The sequence below is a fragment of the Limulus polyphemus genome, unplaced genomic scaffold (genome assembly GCF_000517525.1).
Source record: "Limulus polyphemus unplaced genomic scaffold, Limulus_polyphemus-2.1.2 Scaffold3753, whole genome shotgun sequence".
Lineage (NCBI taxonomy): Eukaryota > Metazoa > Arthropoda > Merostomata > Xiphosura > Limulidae > Limulus > Limulus polyphemus.
In genome coordinates, this window is record NW_013669363.1 from 42,664 (window position 1) to 60,306 (window position 17,643).

At 30.9% G+C, this 17,643-nt stretch overlaps 1 protein-coding gene across 1 annotated transcript in view; it reads left to right on the plus strand.

Moving 5' to 3' along the window:
- Positions 1-17,643, plus strand: part of LOC111088431 (gamma-tubulin complex component 5-like) — a 45,215-nt gene that overhangs the window by 20,347 nt on the left and 7,225 nt on the right. The window contains exons 12-18 of the mRNA XM_022398539.1: positions 129-313; positions 1,248-1,551; positions 5,899-6,061; positions 6,596-6,658; positions 7,079-7,170; positions 12,039-12,123; positions 15,467-15,587. Coding sequence (XP_022254247.1) covers positions 129-313; positions 1,248-1,551; positions 5,899-6,061; positions 6,596-6,658; positions 7,079-7,170; positions 12,039-12,123; positions 15,467-15,587 — 1,013 coding nt within the window. The remainder of the gene's footprint in view (positions 1-128; positions 314-1,247; positions 1,552-5,898; positions 6,062-6,595; positions 6,659-7,078; positions 7,171-12,038; positions 12,124-15,466; positions 15,588-17,643) is intronic.

Consider the following 17,643-nt stretch of genomic DNA (forward strand, 5'->3'; position numbering starts at 1 on the left):
AAATGACCATAGCACTTTAGAACAACTTGTATGTAAAAAATTTTATTGGTCTAGTACTTATCTTCTACTTTAATACTATTTTTAAATATCTAATTTTGTAACCCCCCCCCCCCCCCTCATTTCACTAGGAGTAGCATGGTGAGTACAGATGATGAAGCATTTTGGGAGAAAGCCCTTTCAGTTAGAGATATTCCAAATTCCTTGAAAAAATCCTTGTTTCTGTCTCCTTTTTTGGCTGATGTTGTTACTGCCAGTAAATCAATGGAGTTGCTACAGAGAACTGGTTACAAATGTGAAATATTCAAGTCCAAAGGTCAGTCTGGATATTTTTGTCGGTGTTTGTTTACTTATGTTAAAATGCTACTCGGAATATTCTGCTAAACTTTTATCTGAAAAAGAAATTTTAATTCAAGTTTTTATAATTGTGTAAGTTTTTTGTAACATCAGAATTATTATAATTAATTCATGTGGGAATAAGATAATTTACAGTTTATTTTAATTTAACTGGAAAGTTCTTCAATTTAATTCTTAAATTCATGTAACTTTTTTTTTAGTTTATAAAACTATAATCAGTATACTTAAAAAAAATATCATAGATGTTAAAGCTAATTTTTTGTTCAGAATTAATTTTTATTTGGGCTTTTTATGAATCAACAAACTTCATATTTTTATCCCTATTCACAGTTTCAGCTAATTAGCAGAATCCATTACTGTATAAACATTTCATTATTCCAGTTTAAGTATGTAAAGACTTAGTGAAAACTTTTTGTTTTATTATTAGCTGATTTTTGTTTGCCCATTTATTATATACTTATGATAGTTTCAATTTCACCTATATGTTTCAAAGCAATTGGTAACTTGACTATCCTGATCCTCACTGTATCATTTCTCTAGTTGCACACTGTTATTCTCCCGTGTCACATTGCAGTCTGATTTTAGCATATTAGAGCCTCTTTTTTTTTCCCCACGTTGTTGTTGTTTTTTCAAAACTCTCTCACAAATTTAAAATTTTTTACTAGTATTTATTTTCTTAAAATAAGTATATATACATATATCAGTTAAATTTTGTTATAACAATGGTTTTTGTTTTCCCTAATTTTTAATGTTTCACACTTAGTGAACCTAAGATTATTGGAAATAAACAGCTATAATGAATTTATTAATCATTCAGTGCAGTCTATAAAACTAGAAACAGTTGTTTTTGACCATGTATTCCTGTTTTTCCTGATTATTCTTGAACATTACAGGTTCACTGTATTCCAGGTTTCTAACTAACCTCATTAAGTGTTTGGAATATGCGAATTGTCAAGTGCAAAGAACCAGTAATAACCAAGTTGCTAACATTGAGACGTCATCAGAAGAGTTGAAGAGTCGGTACAAAGCTGAAGAAACAAACAAAAATGTTGATGAAATTGATTCTTTGACTTCTAGATTTAACTACTGGTTGACCTGGACAGGTGTAGAAAATCCTTTTCTTTGGACCAACTTTCAGTGCCTTCTCAAGCCTTGTCCAACAAATCTGGAATCAGAAACTAAGCAAAATGAGTGGTGGTAAGCTTCTACTCAATTTACTTCTAATCAGTCCAGGAGAATTAACAAATGTACATTATTCAAGAGATAACAATGGGAGATTGTAGTTAGGTTCTGGAAGATTTATTGGTGCTACTATAGCATGTGGTCCAGAAAGATATTTACCCTATAGCATGTGGTCGAGAGAGATATTTACACTATAGCATGTGGTACAGAAAGATGTTTACATTATAGCATGTGGTCTAGAAAGATATTTACACTATAGCATGTGGTCTAGAAAGATATTTACACTATAGCATGTGGTGTAGAAAGATATTTACACTATAGCATGTGGTCTAGAAAGATATTTACACTATAGCATGTGGTCTAGAAAGATATTTACACTATAGCAGGTGGTCTAGAAAGATATTTACACTATAGCATGTGGTCTAGAAAGATATTTACACTATAGCATGTGGTTCAGAAAGATATTTACACTATAGCATGTGGTTCAGAAAGATATTTACACTATAGCATGTGGTCTAGAAAGATATTTACACTATAGCATGTGGTTCAGAAAGATATTTACACTATAGCATGTGGTTCAGAAAGATATTTACACTATAGCAAGTGGTCCAGAAAGATATTTACACTATAACATGTGGTCTACAATGATATTTACACTATAACATGCAGTCTACAAAGATATTTACACTATAGCATGTGGTTCAGAAAGATATTTACACTATAACATGTGGTCTACAATGATATTTACACTATAACATGCAGTCTACAAAGAGATTTACACTATAGCATGTGGTCTACACAGAAACTATCATCGTTGCCATTTTATCTTTTGTTTATTTGCAATTGGCACCATTTATCATAAATAATTTTAAACTAATAAAGTACAAAATACCATTACATAATGTTTTTGGGGCAAATATAATCAGAATAAAATAAATTCCAATGAACAAAACTAGCACAATTATAACCTAGATTTAAGGTACTCTTTTAGAACACACAACTTATTAAATTATTATTATTTGCTGAACAAAAACGTGGATAGATATAAATTATTTAGCAAGAAATTATGTTTTAGTGAATCATTAAAACGGTGATGATGATAATATCTGGTAGACCGCGCGCTCTAGTGTAAATATCTTTGTAGACCGCATGCCATAGTAGCATCGATTTATTTTGATAACTTATCTGCACTAGAACGTACTTTGAAGTCTATAATAAAGTTGTGATACCATAAATTACAGGTTGTATAAAAGAAAGCTCTGAAAGCTTAAGAAAATTAATTTGTGATCATTGTAAAAAAGTTATTTATTCTTTGGATAAAATTAATTGTTTTAAATTATATAAATTAAAAATAATTGTACTCCATGAAATTTCATAGCTCAGAATAATAATACTGTATGCTTGGTAATCAGGATGTATACGTATTATAGGTTCGTATGTAAAAGGTTAACAACGGGAAAAATTTTATATGATTTACCGAGAAGATATACACACAGAATATATTAAAGTTTTAAAACTTACCTCACCACAAAAATAAAGTTAATATCAGCATAGTATTTGATTTAATATTGACACCATTCTTTGTTCTGATGATAGAAAGCATTTCAATTTCACATTACTGACCAATTTTTAGCAGAGCATCTCCATCTGTCTGGGTCGGTGTTTGGTCATGTTGTTCGCGACCTAGAAGGGTCAGGTGCAATCTAGACCTCTTCCTCCCTCCTTCACGATTTCTATGTATATTACAAATGTTTCTAATATTTAAACTGGGAAAAGTAATTATAGCTAAATAATATTACGTTTGAAGTTCTTTTACAAACTTTCATCAACAAATGGCTACATTTTTATAACAATAAAAACAGTGTACTTGTTCCAATAACATTTACCTTAGGCCTCAACTTGTGAACAAGGCCTGAGATTAATGTTATTGGAAGAACAAGTAAAATGCTCTTGTATAACTGAGGGATGATTATTGGCACCTTTGTAGGGAAATATATGTTATTAACTGTTATGTATAATTTCTTTGAACACACTTCTGATTGGCCATATTATAACTACTTCATAATAATTTAAAAACGTTATTATTGAGAACATTTGATCTAGAATAAGCATTCCTGGTTAGCCCTTACAACTTAATATTACAGCACAACAAAACTGTTTCAAATAATGGTTGACATTTGGCAAATTTTATCCTTCAAATCTAGAAAAATGCCGATAAAACTGTAAAGAACTTCAGTTAAGTTAGCAGTTAACTTTTATGTGAAAATGCTAATCAAAACTTTTTAATTATCCAGTTGAAATGTTTTTAGGTTTAAATGGAATTGAAAATAGAACTTGAAAATGCAAGACATACATTTCAGTAGCTTTAACAACATAAATATAACTAATCAGTGTATAATCTATTACACGGCATTTCTTTTGTTGGCTTTGAAGGCTATGAGAAAATTAGTTTTCCTTTTAATATATATATGTTTTTCCCAAAAGATAATAACTAACGATTTATAAAATGTGGCACCAAGGCAGTAACTAAAGGAAAATCTAAAATACTGCCCAACTTGTAAAAATTAGAAAAAATTATATAATTAATACTTGAAACCATTGGTACTTGGTGAAACTCTATAATTAGAGAATTGTGAAAAACAAAGACAATAGTACATTTCACTGGTAGTTATTACAACTATGAAAATGAAATGTAATTTAGAAAATTAAGCAGTATTATAGATCATTTGTTTTAATTAAGTGATCTATATCTTATCCTTAACACTTTTTTTTTCTCCTTTTAGACTTGTTTTGTGAAAACTTAACAAAATCACTTCATTTAAGTTTGTAAAGTATGTTTGTAGGTATGTTCAGTATTTCACTATAATTTCTTCCACCTGGTAGCTCAGTAGGAAATCTGGGGGCTTATAATGCTAAAAATTGATTTTGATTCCTGTGGTGGAGGGTGTAACACAGACAACCCACTGTGTAGTTTTGTGTTTCACAAACAAACAAAACCACAATTTTCAATAATGAAAGAACTAACGTTTTTATGAAATTTTACTAGCTTTCAAACTACTGAGCTTCAGTATAAAAGAAACTGAATATAAAATAAATTATTGTAGACTCTCAGCCTCAAAAGATGCTATTCAAGAATGTACGTTTGCTTGCTTGGTCATGGGTATTGCTATTAATGTTAAGCGTAAAGATATAAAAGTTCAATATGTTTTAAAAAGGCTAGTCATTAAGTAGGTTAACATTTGGATTTAGAGCTTGGCAATTAGTGAAATTTACTAATTGATTAATCATCAAACACCTTAATTGATTACTTTCAACTAGTCTGTTTTTTTTTTCATGAGACTTGGATAGTTGGAGAAACTAGAAGCACTAAGTTCAACTAGTTGATTATTTTTGATGAGTTGTTACACAAAACAGTCTGAACTAATCAGAGATAATTATGAGAAATTACAGTGATAATATTTCAGTTACTTGGATAGTTGGAAATAGTAAAAAAAAAGTTATAATTGGAAACATTAATTTTGATTAGTTGATTATTTTCGTGATATTAATCAATTTAATCATAATTTCGATTAATTGGTGGTCATAATTGATTATGTTGAATTAATTGTTCAGCTCTCTTGAGATGAGATCACATTATTTTAAGGAAGATTTGCCTTGATATACTTATCAAGTCACTTGTTTTTTTGGTTAATTATAACACCAATTTGCAGTTTATAAACTTTTTTTTGGTGGACACAACAAAATCATTAAATCGAATTCAGCAGAGCATCCTCACCACTCACTATTTTTGCCCTTTTCACGGTTTCTGGTACAAGGAATACTTCCTGTGTAACATTGGGATTACAGCCACTAACAGCAAGGATACCCAACTGATGAACCAATGCATTCTAATCTTTATACAATTGTGTTTTATAACATTGCTTCTGTCCAGTGAAATTAATATGTTAAATTAGCTGAATTCATTACTGGATTAAGTTTTAGCTCTATAATCAGATGTTAATAATAATAGAGGCTATATACCCTACTTTAAATAGTTTCTAGTACAAATCACTTATTCAAAAATGGTTTGAATCCTATTGTGCATTTGTGTTACTATGAGTATGTTGTGTGTGCCGTAAATAGATAACCGTGGAGATTCAAAAGAGAAATCTTAAACACTTCCATAAAATTAAATGAATGGGCTTTATACTTGGTATATGTTGTAGCAATGATCTTATGGTATTTTCTTTTTAATGTAATTTCTACCATAATTAAGATGAATTTGTATTTATAAAACACTAAGCAGTTAGAAAAAAAACGTTTAACTACAAAAAATAAAAGATAGAATATGTCAATATTTAAAACTGTTGAAAACTTTTTCAGTCACAAGATATCAGTACATTCGAGCGTGACTCTACCATTAACCCATTTAATACAAGATGCACTAAGGCCTCTGGTGGAAGAAGAGTGCACTAAGACCTGCCAGTGTCTCATCGAGGTCCTTAAAAGAGAGTACCATCTTTCTTACCACCTTGAGTCTATAAAGGTAAGTGATATGAGAATAAAATAAAACAGTTACGTAAGATTTGCTTTAATTAAAAACTTTTGCTCTTCCTGTGTTTAAAAATTTCTGGCATTTTTTTTTTGTCAATAATTGAGTAAAAATATCACAAAATGCTTCTGAAATGGGGGAAAATGTAGAAAGGGTTTTGAGTTTTTATGCATGGTTTCGCTATTAATCTGAGCATTAAATTTATGATTTATAACCTGGTCATCAAGCACAGATGGTCATTTGCTTAAGTCTGCACTTAACAACAAAAAAACAAAACAATGATTTAGAACTTATTGATCATACTTTAAAGTAGTCAACTAAAATTTTCAGTGCATCTATACATTTGACTGAAAAAAAGAAATTCATAGAATCAATATTACTCTTCAAGCAAAATGTTACTTGTAGTGTTTTAGAAATAAGTTTTGTTCATCGCACCTAACTTCAGAACAGTATATGCCAGACTTATTTTCTGTACATTTATTTTTTTTACATTAAGAAGTTTTAACTGATTCTACCATCTTCATTTAGAATTTCTTCCTTATGGCTGCAGGGGATGTGATGTTTTCTTTCTGTTCAGAAATTTTCGATCGGGTAAGAAAATTAACTGTTCGTTGTTGTTGTTTTTTATATAAAATACATTTATGGTTCCCATGCTTTCTAAATAGTAGCACCTGTTTGAAATTAAGCAGTCTGTAAACAACGATTGATATCCGATCACCACAATCTTTCGATGAGTACTTGATATTATGGTGATATTAGGATTTTTTCAAGTAAAAATCAGTTTTATAATTTTATTAGTTAAATATGGAACAATTGTGTAAGTGATATCTGGAAAATAAAAAATCAATAATAGTAATGCAAGACATTATTTTGGTTTGTTATTTATAATATTGGAAGCATAAATAAATATGTTGTTTTTTCAACTTCACAACTTTTTCTTTGAAATTGGAGCACAATTTGTATAAAAGTGTTTCAATAATGGCAACTGATAGTATGTATGTTATTCTCTAGATGTCAGAAGAAGAAAACATCCTCGATCCTTTCTTTTTGAATGCTGCACTTGAAGATGCATTATCCTGGCGGGAGCTCAGGGAGTCTCATAGGTATGATAAACCTACATTTTGTATTTAAAGGTTTTCCTGGGACCTTTAGAAATAACTTGCATTATACACAGTTTTATCTTAAGGATGGCTAAACAGTTTGTACATTTTCTTGCTTTCCAAGAAAGTGAGTTACAGACATCATGAACACAAAGTCTTTTTGTTTGTGCAAAGAGCATGCTCGTCTTTTTGTTTCCATCCATTGTGACTGATATGTCTCTCATTTCAAAAATAGAGCTTTGGTTAACTTCAGACTTCCAAGTTACTCTAATAGGTATTCTTTGACAAATGATTTGAGCTATGTTTTTGTATTGAGACAAGGTCGATTATATATTGTAACATTGTTGGTAACACTAAGTCCTCTGAATGAGAGAATTGGTGGGTGACAACATTTTTGACAAATTTTTTAATCCACCTTCACAAAATTACTCAAAACATTGTCACCCAATGACACACTGGTCCAAAGGATTGATTCCAAGACTCTTGCAATCCATAATGAACCTTCTTTTGTTACTCTGGTGTGATGTATAGTTGTGAGACATTTCAATGTGCTTGTATTTGCCATTGTGGTAATCTAGTTTTTGCACTGCTAGTAAACAGGGTTGAACTCATGACCCCAAACAAGCACACTATGAACTGAGCTAAGATCTTAACCCATTAATAATTGCTAGTAAGAACATTTTTTAATAACCCATGCTACCATCTTCTTCCCCTCTCACAAATAAGGCCTGTCCTCAGACTTTATCTCAGGGTTGTGGAATGAACACTAGTTGGGTGCCAGTTTTTCTTGGGTCTCCCACGTGTTGGATTTGAACCCAGGACTGTTCACACACACTAGGCAAGTGTTCTACCAGTTGAACTAATGCGTTAACTTGCTATTAAGGTATTTGATAACAACTTCATGACCCAACCTGAGTATTTTCTTGACTGTAACAAATCATATATCAGTTTCACAGAGAATGTTTATGACTAAACCAAGAAATCTTTTGAAAGTCTTTGCTCTGCTTCTTATGATCATCACTTGTTCTGTTTTTATCGTTTTTCTAGTCAGTGTCCTTTGGTAACAACTATCTTATGGCTGATTTGTTAGTGCTTAGCCTGATATCATCTCTGTATGCTTGAACTTGTTTATGTTAATATCTGACATACCACTTGTCACATTGACAGAAAACTTTGTTATGTGTCATGTTTGTCAAAACATTTACTGGTTTGTTGTTTCTTTCAATAATAACTGTTCAAAATTTTATTAATGGAAAACTTCGATTTATTTAGTATATGTGATGGTGTAAGATTGTATGTTTTTTTTATTCTTGTTCATCTCACTTGTTAAACATCATTTTGAAAAGCATTTCTCAGTGCATAAATTTTTAAGGTTAAATGATCATTTGTGTATTTGTTACCTCTGCCACCGAAAGTGATGGGACTTATGTTTTCACCCCTGTCTGTGTGTGTGTTTGTCAGCAAGAGTTCTTTAAAATGGCTGAATGGATTTGGTTGTAAGTGGGTATAAGTTTGGACTATGACCCAATTTAGAAGTGATTAGATTTTGGAGAGTCAAATGTCAAGGCCACGAAAATCCAGAAAAAATCCCTATTTGTTAACATGGGGACTGATTTTTTCACACTATTTTTGCTCTATAACTCAATCAAAAATAATCAGATGATTTTTTCACACTATTTTTGCTCTATAACTCAATCAAAAATAATCAGATTTTGATGAAACTTTGTGGACATACTCATACCTCTGCTACACAGCGTTGGTCATATTCAACCCTCAAAACATATGAAAACGTGACCATATGTTTGTTGTTATCAAAGAACACAGACCATTTTTGGCAGGACAGTACGGAATATTATTCTACACTCCAATGAGTGCCTCTCTAATTGGTTCTTTGTTATGGACATCTTGACTTTCCCTGAGCAAGATGATTAATAATAGAGGCACTTTTTTATTTGAATCAGCTTTCAGTAAACTGTCCTGATAAAGCTGATGGAATTATGTGGAAAACATCAGAAAAGCATAAGAGTCAATTTCTTGTAATTCCCTTATGACATTAAATGTTGAAATAATCAAGTTGATTCAGTGAATTTTGAAATGATGAAGTTTATTGTTGAAAAGTAATTGTGATGATGATCTCAATTTTTTTCATTATTCTGTTACAAATTGATCAAATGATTGTCCTAACACCTCAGAAAACATCATAAAAGTGTCAAAACAACAGCCATCTTACCAAGAATGTGTATCCAAAAAAACCATCAGAGAAAGATTTCGCAATAAAAAAAAAGTTGAAAGTAACATGAAGATGGAAATAAATAACCACAGCAATTAGAAGAAGAAATTGCATCCTAATATGGAAGTCTTGCATATCAGGACAAAACGATTTGGGGGACAAAGAAAATAAAACTCTTAAAAGAACAGATTTGAGGTCCATTTCCTAATTAAACGACATCCATAAACTGAAGTTGAAAATATCAAAAACAAGCATCAACCACAATTACAAGTGGCATCCTGATGTGGAACTCTAACCAAGCATGGTGTTGTTAAGACTTAAGTCTGAATATGTTGTCAACTGGCTGTGCATTAAAATTATCCAAAATATAATTACATTTTACTCTGCAGATTTCAGAACTGTTCATGGCAAGAAAGTGACTGCCGGAATTGAATCTTTCTTATTTTCCACTCAGATTTTGATTTTTCAGTCTGGCTTTCCTAATTTATATCATGCAAGTAAGGTAAACATCTCTCTAGTAAAGTCACTGACATTTAATGACCTGTACTGAAACTTACATGTATCAAATGAACACTGGTCACCAGAACTGACATTTAATGACCTGTACTGAAACTTACCTGTATCAAATGAACACTGGTCACCAGAACTGACATTTAATGACCTGTACTGAAACTTACATGTATCAAATGAACACTGGTCACCAGAACTGACATTTAATGACCTGTACTGAAACTTACCTGTATCAAATGAACACTGGTCACCAGAACTGACATTTAATGACCTGTACTGAAACTTACCTGTATCAAACAAACACTGGTCACCAGAACTGACATTTAATGACCTGTACTGAAACCTACCTATATCAAATGAACACTGTTATTCTTTAACAGCTAATGGTTATAAAGAATATTCTTCTTCCTCAAATGCATTCTCTAATATCATTGTTCCCTAGTTTTAATGTGCTTTATCAACTTAGTTTTGTTGAACCACTTGAAGAGTTTTTGTAATAATAGTATCTCCTTTGCTAATGATATAAAGTCATCAAATATTTTGGCTTTTCCCTTTAGCATGGGTGTCCATCCTTCACGAGTTGCCCTCCTCCAATCATTTTTTTATTTGTTGCCAGGTCTTCTGCCATTACATTTTTGTTCACATCTTTAATCCCATCTTTCCAGTGCTTTACTGGCCTTCCTTGTCTTCGCTTGTCAACTACTGGCAGCTCTAATTCTCTCCGTATTGCTTGTTCTTCTCTTCACATGACCAAACCATTTCAGCCTTGCTTCTCTTGACTTTTCCTCTATTCCACAGACTCCTGACATTTCTTTAGTTTTCTTGTTCAGTGACACTCCCACCAGCCATCTCAGCATTCTTATTCTGTCTTCTTCAGGGTCCAAGTTTCGGCTCTGTAGAAGGGCACCGGTTTAATCGTGGTCTTATACACTTTGACTTTCTATTCCCTTGGTAACCTTTTGTCACAGATGGCTGTGTCTATGGAGGATGTCCTAGCTCTACAGTATAATATCTGACTCTTCTCCTGCATGCCCTGACAGCAACCATCCTCTTTTCTCAACCAGGGTTGGGACTGACAATAGCAGAGTTACATTAAACGTTTTGACTGATTCGTGGAAATATTTTAGAAGTGAATGTAGCATTAAATAATATGCTCACACTAGTAACATAACCCATACCATGGCCAGCTTAGAATTACAGTTTTGAGCTTTTTTGCCATTCATTGGCTCAGATCAAACAGTTTGGATTCTATTGCCTTTCATTAGCTCAGCTGGAACTGTTTTGAATTCTGTCACCTTACATTGGTTAGGCTTAATCACTGGTGGTAAATATAACTTGTTGAAGATGTATTTTCTTGTAAATGGGTAAGTTCAAGTGTAGTGTAAATTTTATCTAGGTAGAACAATATTTCAGACTTTATAACTAGCACTCTTAGTATTTAATTGAGAGATTAGCAGGAAAGCTCCACAGTCTCAATATTTTAATTTCAAGTGAGAGATTAGAAATATATAGTAAATATATTATCAAAAATCACTAAAAGTACTGAACTTTCTAAAATAATACATCATCAGTCTTTTTGGTCATTTGTTAAGTTACTTGATTTTTCAATTTCAAACACTTAAGAACAGAATGTACAAAACATTTTAAAAAAGTTGGGGGGGGATATTTGACAATAAACAAGTTTGCATATTTTATATGTAACTTTAACACACCTTCATGAAAACCTTCAAATGTTACAGAAGCTGTAATTATATGCTGAGGATGATTCTCTGCGGCAGCTTTCTGTACTTGAATCATGTAAGGAGTTATAAACATGCTTCCTTATCGTGACAGAAACATTGTTGTACAGAAGATAATGAAAACTTTGTTGAATTGTTTAACATATTCTGTTGCAAATAGCAACTGTTTGCCTTTTCAGAATTATCTATTTGACATTTTTTGTTATAAGTGTAAGTTCTAAACCATTTTTTAGAATTTTTTGCCATTTATTACTTGAAGTGAACATGATGCTGTAAATATTCAATAAAATCTAAACATTAAAATGGAAACAGTTCACCAGGAGCCTCTGTAGCTAAGTGTTGGAAGATCGTGTTTAATGTATATGACTAAGTGTTTCTCCTTTTTTTTTCAGGTTAAATGTAACTATAAACCCAGACTATGTACCGCAAAAGGGTTCGTCTTTAAACATCCTTGAAAACATTGTCCTCCAATATCAGGTAGAAATTGTAGTCTTGGTTGTGTCTTTTCAACACTTTTTTGATGTTTTTATAGATCGGAAGTCAATTTTGGACAAAAATCCAATCACTGCAAAAAAAATCAGAAGTTTTAAAAATTCATTGAAACATTAAATTGAGTACCTAAGAAATGTTCTTAGGCTGTAATACAATGTTTATCAGTCTTGCATTTAACTAGAAAAGTAGCCTTCTGAATGAAATCCACTTGATATTGACTAGCTCATGATTGATATTTTTTCCCATAATATTATTAAGAAATCACCTGTGTTTTGTAGTACTTGATCGTTGATAGTGCTGTTTTGCACATTGTGAAATACAGCTAACAAATCTTTGTTACTTGATACACATACAAATCCTTCAGTTCTGTAGTTGAATCCTTTTACTTCTAGGTAACGTTCTAAATAAATTATAGAATTATTTTTGTTGTTTCTTCAATTGAATAATGTGTTACTTTTAGGTTACTTACCCATTAATAACTTTCAAAGTATATTTTACAAATATATTTATTTGTAAAGTATAGACCTATTTAAGTAAGACATTAAAAAAAACTTTTTTTTTATGTGCATTAGAGGATTAAAGACAAGTTGATTAATACTGAATTATTTCCCATATGCTATTTCAACTTATTATTTTATTAAAATTAACAATGTTTATAATATGTTTAGATTAAGTTGCTGAAATACGACACCAAAAAAAAAGATAGTAAAAATTATAAAACTAATATTCCATTAAAGTTCATATACAACATTTCAGGCTAGTGCCCTTCTTCAAGTAAAAGTGCTCTTTAAATCCTCATATATATATATATATCCACTACTATTAGCCTTTGACTATCTACCTATAAATGTCAAAATTAAAAAATCAACCCAGTAATGAATATAGTTAAGTTCATATACTAGTCTTGCATTCTTACTTACAATGATTAGAATGCATTGTTTTATCAGCTAACTAAAGTGGTTGAACTTATCCAAACATTAATAAATAAACAAGAATCATATCAACGAAAATGTGAAACCTTAAAATATTGTTGATGAATTGCAGTAATTCCATAGCATTAAAAACTAGGGTAAGTTTATATCGCTGTGGTATTTTCAGACTCACTCATTAACCTTTGAGTATTTGGAAGTGAACCACATTATATCTGAAAATTTGCTAGATAATGTATTGCAGAGCAAAATTTGATTTCTCTTAATCTTAAATGAGTCCAAAGCAAAGAAAGAAACTGGATACAAGTTTCAGCTTAATGAAGCAATCTGAATTTCCAACACCCAAACAGCACTGAAGCTTCTAAAGGGCCAGTGTTTCTTATACCATCTTCACTGGAGTGAATATCATATTAAGCTCTTATCTTATCCTCAGTATATATTAGTCTATATTATATTAATCAGCTTTTATCTAGTCACAGACTGGGCCAGTATGACATTATATAGGGAAGGCAATAATGTCAGTTCTCTTCAGGGTACAAACAGTACCCACGTCACAGGGGGTCACTCTTACTATCAAACAAGAAATGTTTTATCCCTGGAGCATCTCTTGACCTACCAGTAGAAAAGATCACTGCAACCATCCATAAAATGCATAATGCTACAGTAATCCTTTCTAATGGGGAGCACACGTCATACCCTTGCTGACTGGCACAGTTCCTTGAATAACTAGGGTGAGAGATTAGTTAAGCACAAAAGACTCAAAATCGACAAAAATTTTGAGAAATCATACTTTAACTCATGAGTTAGAAAATACATTCCAAGGTTATTTATCACATTGCAACATGATAGTGACTTACTGGAAAAAAAAATTAATTGTAAATATTGATTCAGATAAAAAACTAAAAACCTTGGAACCAAAACACTTAATACTGCATAAAATCATAAGAATGGGACTTTCACACATGGAATTTCCATTAAACCTGGATGTTGTTATAAATTTCAGATTCGTACAATATGCTACCTTCGAACAAAATATAGCAACTTCACATATGTTTCCTGTCCATTATCCTCTTCAGATACAACAGCAATACATGATACACAGACTAGAAAGTCTTTAATAACTTGTAGTGACTACACGTGTTGCTGCATTGTAAACATAAAACAAGAGCAACAACAAAAAATGAAATAATCATCAATCTTATTTACCTTTTTTTTACATTTTTTATGGAAACCCTTAATGACAGGGTAAGAGAAACATAAAAAAATTGGTATAATTTTAATTATTTAATAAGATTTGTGATGCTTAGAGAAAAGGTGAGTTAAAACATCTTGATTTATACTTTGTAATGGTTCCCATATATAACTTAGTAATACCTGTTCCTTTCACTACAAAAATGAGAAATGTTTCAAAATTATGTGACCTGTCACTCAACAGATTACAAGTCTTGAATGGTATGGTTATGAATAACTGTATTTAATACAGCATAACCATACCATTCAAGACTTGAATAACTGTCTTTAATACAGGATAACCATACCATTCAAGACTTGAATAACTGTCTTTAATACAGGATTACCATACCATTCAAGACTTGAATACCTGTCTTTAATACAGCATAACCATACCATATATATATATATATATATGTATACACACACACACGAGATATTTGCAAGTTGAAAATTTATAACATGCACCATTAAGGTACTTATCCAAGGAAGAAACAGAAATATTATATTGAAATTTTGCAACATTGATTTACTCCTGAAATTATTGTGATGTTATTTAAACAAAGTCCATAATAACACGTAAGAAACTTTGACTCTTCATTCCTCCTGGACAACAGCCTGTAGACTCAAAGTTCTGAACACTGATTATTTGTAATGTTATGGTAAAGAAAACCTGGGTAACTTTGTCTAGAAATATCAGTAGAACTTTAGAATCTTTTGTTTTTCTTTCAGTGAACATAGTAGTAACATTAGTTACTGAATATTCAAAAGAAAAAATTTCATGGCAGAAATTTAGACGATGAAAATTGTTTATGAGATTTATTTTATCATCAATGTTATACAATATGATAAATTTGGTGGGTATTCTATGCCTCATCTACTTTCTTAGTTGAGTAAATATTTATAGAAGATAAAAAAAAAGGATATTACATAATTCCTTTTCTTTCTTTAGTTGAATTTTTTATTTTTGTCTAAGGAAAATTATTGTATGTTGAAATGTATTATGGAGATTTTTTAAATTATTTTTTCAAGACTCGCAGTTCTGGTTTTTAGCACATATATTTCATTATTTATAATAAGTGATATAAGTCTACGTAAATGGTTTGAAATTTCTAAAAATGCAAAAAAGAAAAGAAAATTTAAATTTGTATTTTTTTCTTTTGTTTAAGGTAACATGGCCTGTAAATGTACTCCTGTCTTCAAATTCTTTACAAATCTACAATCAAGTCTTTACTTTTTTACTCCAAATAAAATGTGCAAAATACCTCTTGGATGAGCTGAGATTCTCTGGTAAGAATATGGTATACATACCATGTATTTAAGTATTATTCAGACAATAAATAGATTATCAATATGTCCAACTGTATTTATTAAGGCAACCATTTGGATTCATTACCAAAGCCATCATTAGATTACTACAAGACTGTCCTGTGAATAAGTTTGAATGTACAGAAATAGCATGCACAAGTCTTACGTAAAAACAGCAGTATGTTAGCAATATGTGTGACAAAATGACAACTAATACATATGACTGTGAGAATTGAAGTTTTATCAGATTGTTTCAATTCTCTTAGCTATAATTATTTCTTGCTATTTTGTTTACATTGTTGTGTATGATCTGTGTTAACTTATTCTGGTAAATCTACCAGAACATTTAGGAAGAGAAAATGAAAATTATATGATGTCCAAAAAATCACAATTTATTATCATTTACAAACTAAATTATAGCAGTAGAGCTTCAAAAGTAATTTAAAATGATTTAAATCCTTTAAATAATCGGGGAACTACAAGTGTTACCCAAACTTATAACCATGACATATAGCAGTAGAGCTTCAAAAGTAATTTAAAATGATTTAAACCCTTTAAATAATCGTGGAACTACAAGCGTGACCCAAACTTATAACCATGACATATAGCAGTAGAGCTTCAAAAGTAATTTAAAATGATTTAAACCCTTTAGATAATCGTGGAACTACAAGTGTGACCCAAACTTATAACCATGACATATAGCAGTAGAGCTTCAAAAGTAATTTAAAATTATTTGAACCCTTTAAATAATCATGGAACTACAAATGTGACCCCAAACTTATAACCATGACATATAGCAGTAGAGCTTCAAAAGTAATTTAAAATGATTTGAACCCTTTAAATAATCATGGAACTACAAGTGTGATCCCAAACTTATAACCATGACATATAGCAGTAGAGCTTCAAAAGAAATTTAAAATGATTTAAACCCTTTAAATAATCATGGAACTACAAATGTGACCCAAACTTATAATCATGACATCTCTCTAATGTAAAATGTTATAATTGCTCACATCATAACATGTAGTATTCATGTAGCCATCATATATGTTCAAATCAACTCAAAACTTTCTTTACTGATCAGTTGTTGTTGTTGCTGAACTTAATGCATAATATTACTTTTTCTACATTAGTTTTAATGTTGATTCTTAAACAACCTGTTTAAACAGTAAGAGTATAATTATTAGTTTTAATGTTGATTCTTTATAACTTGTAAAACCGTAATAGTATATATATATAATTATCGGTTTCACTTAAACATTTGGATCTGATTTTAGTTTATTTTATAGATGGGGATGCTTAGAATAAGTATCTATGTGATTTTTATAAAAACTGTAGTACTAATAGTTTAAATTCTTTGTTGTTAACTATGTAAACATTGCACTTTTCATTATTCACTATTGTACAAAACATCAAAGTCATTCTTGTGTATATAAAAACTATTGGATCGGTTTAGAACTTATTCATGGAAATCTTGTAACTGGTTTTCTTAAGGAGTTATGGTTAAAACAGTACTTGGGTAAGTTAGCTAATGGAATTATACCAGCATCAGAGGATTTCTGACCTTTTTGGTAGAGTGTGTTTGTAACTGGTTTTCTTAAGGAGTTATGGTTAAAACAGTACTTGGGTAAGTTAGCTAATGGAATTATACCAGCATCAGAGGATTTCTGACCTTTTTGGTAGAGTCTATTTGTAACTGGTTTTCTTAAGGAGTTATGGTTAAAACAGTACTTGGGTAAGTTAGCTAATGGAATTATACCAGCATCAGAGGATTTCTGACCTTAATTTGGTAGAGTCTATTTGTAACTGGTTTTCTTAACGAGTTATGGTTAAAACAGTACTTGGGTAAGTTAGCTAATGGAATTATATCAGCATCAGAGGATTTCTGACCTTATTGGTAGAGTCTATTTGTAACTGGTTTTCTTAAGGAGTTATGGTTAAAACAGTACTTGAATAAGTTAGCTAATGGAATTATACCAGCATCAGAGGATTTCTGACCTATTTGTAACTGGTTTTCTTAAGGTAGTTATGGTTTAAA